At 43.0% G+C, this 10,118-nt stretch overlaps 1 protein-coding gene across 1 annotated transcript; it reads left to right on the top strand.

The window, feature by feature from the left end:
• Nucleotides 1-2,343: 2,343 nt before the first annotated feature.
• Nucleotides 2,344-9,264, top strand: LOC104326792 (glioma pathogenesis-related protein 1). Its single transcript, XM_075428609.1, has 6 exons — nucleotides 2,344-2,523; nucleotides 5,108-5,353; nucleotides 5,774-5,886; nucleotides 6,661-6,743; nucleotides 8,068-8,094; nucleotides 8,182-9,264. Exons 1-6 carry the CDS (start codon nucleotides 2,344-2,346, stop codon nucleotides 8,418-8,420), a joined length of 888 nt encoding a protein of 295 aa, XP_075284724.1. The 3' UTR covers nucleotides 8,421-9,264.
• Nucleotides 9,265-10,118: the final 854 nt, after the last annotated feature.

Below are 10,118 nucleotides of genomic sequence, written 5' to 3'. Positions count from 1 at the left end.
TTCACCTTCTACTTCCCTTTACTTGCCCAGGGAAGTGAGAGTTTGAGATGATTGGTAGGGCCTCGTGCATGTTTTCATCAAGGATGTGACAGGACCAAAAGCGTCTCACACCCAGCTTGCTGTGCCCACAGAGAAAGAGAAAGTGGCCAGTCTCCTCCCACTGACCACTTCGGCTCTGTCTTTTTTGAACAGAAATAGTTTATTAGAGAAAAAGCTGGTGAGCTTTCTGGGAGAGTTTCAAAGCACGGGAAACTATTGTAAAAAAATAGAGAGTTTCAAAGCACAGGAAACTACTGTAAAAAAAACAAAGGGGAAGAAAAGATAATACTTGTTTATTTCCTTCTCTGTCCAGGTCTTCTGTGCCTCTGAGGGCTGCTTATTGGTAAGGGCTGTGTTAAGCCTGTCCAACAAGAATAATTGTAAGCCTCCTTTTTGTTTCTTTCCCAAAAGATCCCAAAAACCAGAAGGTCCCCACACACACACTTTGTTGCCTCCTACAGCTGCCCCTACCTTCATGAAACTGGTCAAGAAATCCTGGCAGGGCTAGGAGGAGGGTGTGGAGAGTTAGAAATGCACAGACATCCATACAGAGAAATATTTCATTCTATGCTTCCCATTGATGGCATACATGGGTATAGCTGTGATGGTGTTGGAGGGCCACAGCTCCTTCAGCCTATCTGAATTAGGTGTACGAATTGTTACGAGACTCCCTGAAGTAAATCAAGGCTATTATTTAAGAGGAAGAAGCCATCATGCAAACAGAGATGGTAACACCGGAATGTTAATTTCCACAAGTGTTCAGCGGGATAAGGCCTGAACTGCGAAACTGAGCAGGGAATCAGACCCATGAACGTTGTTTACATTCTACAACATATTTTCTCTGTAGACCTACCTAAATCTCAGTTAAAAGACCTTAGCTCTTAAAACATGTGGTTGTTCTTATGCTCTTGCATGTTTATACAATTTGGTTTAGGTTTGGAAAAAAAAATTCAACCAGCTTGTAGAACAGTTGTTGAGACAATACAAATCCCAACACAGCCTGTCCTACCACCCCAAGAAGTGATGAGACTTACGGAATGTTACACCGGGAGTGCTAATGGGAGCACAGGAAGCTCCTGCAGTGATCTCAGGCTACCAGATAACAGCAAATTGCTGATGAAGGAGAGAATCAACACATCACTGGCCAGCAGGAGTAGGGAGGTGATCATGCCCCTGTACTCGGCACTGGTGAGGCCGCACCTTCAGTACTGTGTTCAGTTTTGGGCCCCTCACTGCGAGAAGGACATGGAGGTGGAACGATACTGGTGAGGGGTCTAGAGAAGAACTCTTATGAGGAGCATCTGAGGGAGCTGGGACTGTTTAGCCTGGAGAAGAGGAGGCTGAGGGGGGACTTTATTGCTCTCTACAGCTACCTGAAAGGAGGTTGTAGCAGGGTGGGTGTTGGTCTCTTCTCTGAAGTAACTAGCGACAGGATGAGAGGCAATGGCCTCACATTGCGTCAGGTGAGGTTTAGATTGGATATTAGGAAAAATTTCTTCACTGAAGGAGAGGTCAGGCATTGGAACAGGCTGCCCAGGGAAGGGGTGGAGTCACCATCCCTGAAGGTGTTCAAAAATCGCATGGACGTGGCACTTCAGGACATGGTTTAGCAGACATGGTAGTGTTGTGTTGGTGGTTGGACTTGATGATCTTGGAGATCTTTTCCAATCTTAATGATTCTATGATCCTCAAGCTCGGGATTTCCAAATCGTATTTCTGTTACACACCAAACCCGGTCAGAAGGTCTGTTCTGCAGCAAGCTGCTGTTCGGAAACTTTTTTTTTCTTCTCCTGCTGAGGCGCAGTCTTTCTGATTCTGTTTATTCATTGAGTAATTCTGAAATGGAAGCAAGTTCCTGCAACATGATTGTAACTGAGCTGGTATGACTAAGCTATACTGTAGAAAATCAGCTGAACAGCAGTTTTGTATTTTGTCAAAGCTACAGTTTTTATGGTTGATGCAGGTTGGTGGAAAGCTGTTCTGCAGCATCTCTTCAGATAAGACCTATGATCACAGAATGGTTTGGCAGTCAACCAGGACAGAGCACACTCAAAGAAAAGGCAGAGGTGTACCTGGAGTGTTGCTCCTTGCTGATATGCATGGCAGATGCCTGTTTCACCGTTTACCCAGCTGTGATGTCAGATAGAGCTGCACCTTATGAAGCAATTTCACTTCCTGTTATTCTGACACTTTCAAGTACTTCCACACCCAGAGGACAGAAAAACTGGTTGCCAGTATTATCTTCACCTATGAGATTTTTCTTTTAAAAACTTAAAAAAGCTATACTGAAAGCACTGAAAAATTATGAAAATCACATTTTTCTCTGCTGCATTGTTCTTACTGGATCTCTTTGCTTGCTGTTGTGCTTATCCACAGTATCCCTTGCCTGACATAGAAGATGCAAAGTTCATTGAAGATTGTGTGAGAGCTCACAACAAGTTTCGATCCAAAGTGGATCCACCAGCCAGCAATATGTTTCGCATGGTAAGGAGGCATTCGTGATCTGTTTGAAAATCAGCATAGATTGTGCTGCTGATTTAGCCCATCTTATTCTTCATTCGCTTTGTGCTTTCTTTTCCCTTTCTGTCAATGATTTCTGTACTATATATGTTAGTTCTTTGTAGGAAATAGAAAAGATATTAATTTTCATAGTATTGTTCAGTTTTAAGAGTTTGAAGGGGATTCCATGTTTAGGGGTGGATTGATACTCTAAACTTCAGCCAGAGCAAAGGGCTGTATTGCAAAAAACAGTGTCCACAGAATCACAGAATGCCCCTCTGGGCAACCTGTTCCAGCACTCCATCACCCTCAGAGTGAAGAATTTCTTCCTCATGTTCAGCTGGAACTTCCTATGCTTCAGTTTGTGCCCATTGCCCCTTGTCCTGTCGCTGGGCACCGCTGAAAAGAGTCTGGCCCCATCCTCCTGACACCCACCCTTCAGATATTTATAAGCATTTATAAGGTCCCTTCTCAGCCTTCTCTTCTTCAGGCTGACCAAGCCCAGCTCCCTCAGCCTTTCCTTGTAGGAGAGATGCTCCAGTCCTCTCACCATCCTTGTACGCTCTCCAGTAGCTCCTGATCTTTCTTGAACTGGGGAGCCCAGAACTGGATGCAGTACTCCAGATGGGGCCTCACTAGGGCAGAGTAGAGGGGCATTTCTTTCACCTCTTTGTAAGAGAGATAGTGATCTGTTTTGTGGTAGGTCATGTTTCATACAGGGAAGCTGTTTGGTATTAAAAATCTCCCAAACAGGCAACATGCATGACAGGATTTATTGTAAATCTATCACCTCTTATTTCTTCCAATCTGGGCATGTGTTGAAGAAAGGGATTTGCCGGGGCATCTATTTAGATACCTGATCTTCATCTGCTGTAGCAGGGTTTGGGGAGTAGGGATACTAATATCTGGGCTGGAAAGCAGAGCTTCCCATAAATATAATGGATATCAGAGCAGGCTGTGGATAGGTCTCAGCTTGCTCAGTGGAATACATAAGGAAAAAGGTAGCTAGATAGCTGAGGGAGGTAACCCCCATCAGTTCATGTCATTACTCTGAGCCCTCTAGCAGTGAAGCATAGCTGGAAAGGAAGTGAAATGCCTAACCGCATGCACAGTATGAATCATTTCTGTGAAAGCAAGCTTAGAGTACAGGAGTAAAATTCAGACTACTCATTATTATAATTTCTTGCATTTTAGACAACAGTACTTAATTTAAAATGCTAGCTCACAAGAGCAAGCTTAGCTGCTCAGACCAAAGATCCAGCAAGCCTGGAATAAGAGCAGGACAAATACACAGAAACCTCTTGAATCAAAGGTGTTGCATTGTATCGAAAAGCTCTTAATGGATTTTTCTTGCATGATTTTTTTTCAGCCTTGAGCTCATGCAAGTTTTTATCATACCTAGCACCGTGTAGCAAGAGCTGCACGGCCTGACCACAAGTCGTGCGAAAGTACCGCCTTGTGTTTGATTTGGACCTCTTAGTTCCTAGCTTCATTTGATAGTCTCTAGTCTCTATATTGGAAGGAGCAAGTAATTATTGCACATTTATCTACTTCTCAGAAGATGTCCAGCTGTCTCTGATCAAAGCTGCAGAGCACTCTGTGTTGCTTTTTGAAAGACCTTTATACTTGAGGAGGATCATCCTTCTCCATGTTCTTTCTGCCCTTTCCAGTTCTAGTGTCCCCTTCTTGAGGTGGGGTGCTGCACGCAGCATTTAACAGGACTTCTACAGTGGCCTAATTATATATGTGATTTTATTCTCCATTCCTTCTCAAGGAATTTCTAACACTTTATTTGCTTTTTAGACAACTACTAGACATTGATTTACAAGTGGTAATAGCCAGCTCCAAACCTGTCATTACGAACACAAAATAAAAATTTTTTTTGTCTCACATCCTTTAACTTACATTTCTCTGTGCTGAATTTTACCTGCCATTTTATTGCCTGGTCATTCGGTGGCATAAAATCTTTCTGCAAGTCACACAGACCAGTTACTCCAATTATAACTTGTGCCACTCGACATGGGAATGGTTCCTCCACAGCTCAGCAGAGATGAGCGAGCCGTTTTATTTGCGTTGGCCACATGCTGAGGAGTGAGCAGAGCAAAGAGGCAGAAGGGACTGGGGAAGGGAGCAGCTATGACTTCTCTCTGTCCTGGCCAACAGAACAGAATTCCTGTCTGGTCTAGTGACAATTGCAAAGTGCAAACCCCTGGACAGTCAACAGCTTCTAGGCAAAAAGTCCTCAAGTCCCTCTATGGCTGGGGGTTTCACCCAGTTACGTCCTCTCAGGTGTAGCAGCTTAAAGACAGGAATCCAGCTCGAAAGATTTTAACAAGTCGGATACCACAGGATAGTGGATAGATTCTATGTGTCCTGCAATATTTAAGGCAGAAAGAAGGAAAAAAAATTTGCTATGGGAGTAGAAATGTCAAGTCAGAGAAAGAAAATGAATGCAGGGATGGGATGCAGAAACAGGGAAAAGAGTCCTTAAAAGTTTCTGTTTAAAAATGCTTTAATTCAACTAAGCCACTGCAGTGCAGTTTGTTACGTTTTTTTTCCTCTTCCGCAGTCCTGGGACGCTGCTTTAGCTAAGACTGCCAGAGCATGGGCAAAGAAGTGCAAATTTAAGCACAATATCTACCTTAATGTGCCAGGGAAGGTGCACCCCAGCTTTACTCCTGTTGGAGAAAACATCTGGACTGGCACAGCCACCATCTTCTCTGTGGATGCAGCTCTCAGTGACTGGTTTAATGAAGTCAGCAGCTATGATTATAGAACTGACAGATGTACTGGCATGTGTGGTCACTACACCCAGGTGAGTCTTCCATGCCCAGTGGGTTATAATGTAGTGGTTTCACAGAAAATCCAAGTACAGGCTCAGAACAGACCACTTTGGAACAGGAATTACAGCAGGGGTTTTCACCCCCCCAGTTTGCTGCTGCATGAGATCGGGAAGAAATATTCTGAGCCCCAGGGATATTTGAGTCCTATTTTCAGTAATGTTGGAAAGGGATTACTCCCCTGACAATTTCATGTTTCCAGGGGAGCCAGATAATAAATGCAGAACCATCTATCAATCAGTCGTGTGTCTAAGCTGCCCTTTGGGTTGTCAGTGTTGCTTCTGTGATGGCTGTTTTAAACCTCCACAAGATCCTTCCCTTCTCCTTACCCCCTTAATGCTGTTGCTTTTTCAGTCATTGAACGGGTGCATTATGTATTTCCCTTTGCCCCTCAGGTCGTTTGGGCAGAGAGTTACAAAGTTGGCTGTGCCGTTCACTTCTGTGATACAGTTGAAAATTTTCAAGGACTCCTCAGAGCAGCACATTTTGTTTGCAACTATGGGCCAGCGTAAGTTCATTATGGCATCTGGGGTTTAGGTTTTCTTATTTTTTAAATATTCTGTAACTGACCTGGTATCAGGTGCCAACAATGATGGGAGCAGTTGTAACACATTTCAGAACAAGCCACGTCCATATGTCACCGATCCAAGGGAAACTTCCCCTGCCATTGAGAACAGAAGTTGCTGGACGTAGTTGGAGCTGCAGAAAATCCCTTCCTAAAATAGCAGGCAAACAGATCGTAGCTGAGAGCACTCACCAGAACCAGGAGTGGTGGGATAAGATCTGTTTTGACTTCAGTCTCTGCAGGAAAAGTAGGGAAGGTGCAAGCTTCCTGCTTGAGAAAGATTACATCTTTGTATGGCTCCCCGAAACTTCAAACAAGACATTTTCATTGAAGAAATAAAAGGAAGACAGTCCTCTAGTTTATCCCGTACCTTGCAATTTCTGGACTTAACCTTTTACAGATTTGTTTTTAAAATACAGGTAGGTAATGAGGGACTAGAGGCAGATTCTTGTATGTTTACATTGAATAATACAGTATTGCCTGAGAAGTCTAATTAATTTCAAATTGTGAGAGTCACCAGGTAGCTGCTCCCCATGCCAGTGAGATCTTTAATCTCATCTAAAAGGAATTTCAAACAATTGCAGTGATCAGTTTTTGGATAAAGGGCTTTCCCCTCACCCCTCATAATAGCTTTTAATGATAAATTATTCTAACAAGCTGATGAAACTGTGTATTTAAATTGCTGAGCTAACAAAATACCGTTCTTCTGCTTTGCAGGGGGAATTACCCAAGAAAACCATATAAAGCCGGGCAAGCATGCAGTGGATGCAGGAATGAGAAGTGCGTAGACAAGCTCTGTGGTAAGACCAAAGTGATCAACTAAGAAAATGCATAGAAATAGAAGTGGCATATTTATCAATGGAAATATAACAGTGAGTAGATTTGCACTAAGTACGTAGTGGGTCTGCAGCCCACCACACAGCAACAGTACCAAATCCTGACAAGAATTGTATAAGAAGGAATTAATTGAAATACTTCTCTGTTGAAGACTCTCTGAGGTAGAAGCCAGAGTTTCTGAGGAAGACAGCTATCAGGCAGACTACTTTCTGCCTGTTATCTGATCAGGAAGTCAAATCTAAAACATTACCTTAAACAAATATTCCCCGTCTGTTTCTTCTTTCTTAACAGAAATGGTATATTTAACTTCTGCTTTCTTGCTTGTTTAGTATGTTCTATCACATTTTCCAGAAAACTATATATCGTTCTGACCCAATAATGACATTACACTGGAAAGCACACTTATTTCTAACTTCTGCAATTTTCTGAAATACAGCAGTGACAGCTTGTTTTTCTACAGCAGTTTGCAGCTATGGACCTTTATGTCATTACACCTAGCCCCAAATTAGTCAGACATAGTGTTTTAAATAAACAGAGATTTAAATAGTGTTTTAAACAAACAGAGATTAAAGAACATGCCACAAATCAGATATTAATTTTGTACAGAGGTTTAATGGAGATGTTCTCTACTAGCCAGACTGTAGACAGCATCGGCTGTAGAAATAGTTGAGTGTTTGGCACTCTTATTTCCTTCTGTGATATCATGGCTGATTCATCTTGAAGTCTGAGACTGATGCATCATAGGAAAACTAGAAAGATTTCAAAGACTAGGGGGAGGGAGAGGAAGAAGAGAGCTTTTACAATTAAGCGCTAGATCCTACAACCCGATTTACCATATTCTGCTATAGGGCAAATCAGCAGTTCAAATATGATGCCAGTAGGTAATCCTGCAAATGCATCAAAGCTGTTAGTAAAGGTCTATTTCTGTGATGAATTTAGTAGTTAGGTTTGTCTGTCTGTAACTACTTAAATTTGTTTTGTGTATCAATTTTAAATAAATCCCAAGTTTAATTTTGATTTGCTATTCCCTCTTCCCCATGGCACAAATTCTTCCTAATGCAACTGCTGCTTTTCTGCTGCTCTTTCAATTCAATAAAAAATATTTATTATCCCCACATCATCTGGGAATGCACTGCTGTTGGCCCTGTTCCCCCTGACAGGTTCCTCTGGGCACTGACTGGCATCTGCAGTGCAATCAGCCAGGCAGCAGCAATGGCTTACCGCTTTGCTTTAAGAACCACCACTGAATGGTACTCATATTAATTTCCTTTTCTGATCTCTCTACAGAAAATACAGAACGTGAGAAGCTGATAAGTATGTATCAAATTGTTCTTAATTGCTTTCCTACAAGTATGCCGAAGTTTGATGGGTCTTAACACATGTTTCTTTGCTGTTTTTTAGATTATTCCTACTGGTATCCGGACTGGGACACACAGCCCCAGCCACCGCAGCCCCGTCCCCCCAGACCTCATCCCCCCAGGCCTCCCATGCCGTCGTACATCCCCCCTGAGCAGCCACGTCCCTCCTGTGACCAGTACTGCCTTACAGTTTCAATTTTAAGGCCACTGTCTTTGGTACTGTGTGTTGGTGCTGTTCTTTTAGTACAACAGCGGTTTCCACACACTTTCTTCTATGAGTAATGATCAGTGAAGGTACTGGTAGTGATCCTACTGCTATATTACTCTCAGAGAATTGCACACATTTAAAAAAAATACTTGGTCATCTCTCCATTATCCTTGTGATGTTTGTCCGGGATAGAAAAAGCTGCTTCTTCACTCAAGGCAAGATACAAGTGGCAGTGCATAGAGTTAATAGTAATTTATTGGCAGCAGCTGCAACACACTTCTACCTCTGTAAAAGCCTCTTAGCTCTGGCTCAGGGGTAGATTGCTAGAGGGACCACGTAGACTGTGTATTACTATATATGCTAACAAGCCTCCTGGAAACCTGGAGCATCATGAAGACACGTCTGAAGCAGCACACGGTATCCAGAAACAGCATCTCCATTAACCTTCAGTTGTCCCAGACATCATTTTCCCCAGATAATGCAGATTTAACTGTATGTATTACTTTTTAAGAACAGAAAGAGTAAAGCTCGTCCTTGACTCTATTTAGCCTACGTGTAACAGTCTCTGTTAAAGCTACTCTATTGTCAGTTGTACTATTCTGTTCATCTCCTCTCAGAGTTAAGCTTTGTGCTCCATAGCTAGAAGAATACGAGGGAAAGTTGATAGAACAAGGATTAAGATGGGGTATTAATGGGGAGAGCTTTATTTTACGATGTGAGATGGTGACAAAATTTGAAATGCAGAGTGGATGACAGCTATCCTGAGCTTGCAGGCAGGGAAGCTGGGGGAAGCAGGGAGGAAAAACAGGAGACGGAAGATGAAATGAGCCCAGGACAGATTCCGGTTCAGAAATGGAAGATCTTGGCCTCATTTAAAAAGCCCAAATCATTGGTGGATTCAGTTTGATTTTAGAGATATTTAGCCCTCAACCCTTGTTGTTCCTATACACATTTGTTAGTAAGGGAAACAAACGTGTTTCAAGCTAAGAGATACTGGCTGATATTAGCAATGCGTAACTGCTCTGTCAATATTTAAAGCTGTTTCTCCTCCTTTATCTGTGCCCTGCTGCTTTGAGAACACAGCGACTCAAATTCTGAGCCACATTGCAGCTCTGAAGGATCATGGCATCCCACAGAATAAAAATGAGCCCCAAATGTTTGGACTCTTGTCATATGCCACAAAATGTCACCATGTAAGAAGATACATGTTTAATTTCACAGTTCCCAGTTCTTGTGTGTGTGCTGCCATCTTTCATATCTAGCAACAGCAAGTAGGCTGGGGACAAGTGGTTGGGAATGGGACACAGCTAGGACAGCTGACCCAAATCGACCAAAGGGACATTTGTAGAGCCCCAGATCACAGTGAACAATTGTCTCAAACATCCGTCTTGAGAAACAGAGGTACTTGAATTAAGTAAACTCCTAAATCAGGCATTGTGCTTTGGGAACTCCCTCGTTTTGGTGAGGGACTGGGGCAGAGAAGCGGAACCCTGTGGAGGCAAGGTGCCATCTAGCAAAACCCACTTCTCTCCCTTTGAGATGTCACGGAGGCAGGGGGGGACCGTGAGACCACCGAGACCTCCCCCATGCCCACTGACTAAGCACAACAGTACAACAGTACCCCTCTGAGGAGGAGGAATGAAGTGTTGAAGACAATCTCTGATTTGTTGTTGCATAGCAACCAGTGTTCCAAGATAAGGAACATCTCATGGTTACAAACTTGCTTGACCAAGGACATACAGCTGCTGTGAGACTGTGTGAAACCAGGAGTT

Source organism: Opisthocomus hoazin, chromosome 8, assembly GCF_030867145.1.
Source record: "Opisthocomus hoazin isolate bOpiHoa1 chromosome 8, bOpiHoa1.hap1, whole genome shotgun sequence".
NCBI lineage: Eukaryota > Metazoa > Chordata > Aves > Opisthocomiformes > Opisthocomidae > Opisthocomus > Opisthocomus hoazin.
The sequence above is the reverse complement of the archived record's forward strand: the minus strand, read 5'-3'. Positions and strand labels throughout refer to the sequence as shown.

What these genes read in the sequence shown, in the direction of transcription:
- LOC104326792 (XM_075428609.1), top strand. Translation starts at nt 2,344, where the DNA reads ATGAAAATCACATTTTTCTCTGCTGCATTGTTCTTACTGGATCTCTTT. An exon ending in GTTTGCAACTATGGGCCAGC is followed by an intron (nt 5,887 to 6,660) that starts GTAAGTTCATTA and finishes TCTGCTTTGCAG; the next exon opens with GGGGAATTACCCAAGAAAAC. An exon ending in AGAACGTGAGAAGCTGATAA is followed by an intron (nt 8,095 to 8,181) that starts GTATGTATCAAA and finishes GCTGTTTTTTAG; the next exon opens with ATTATTCCTACTGGTATCCG.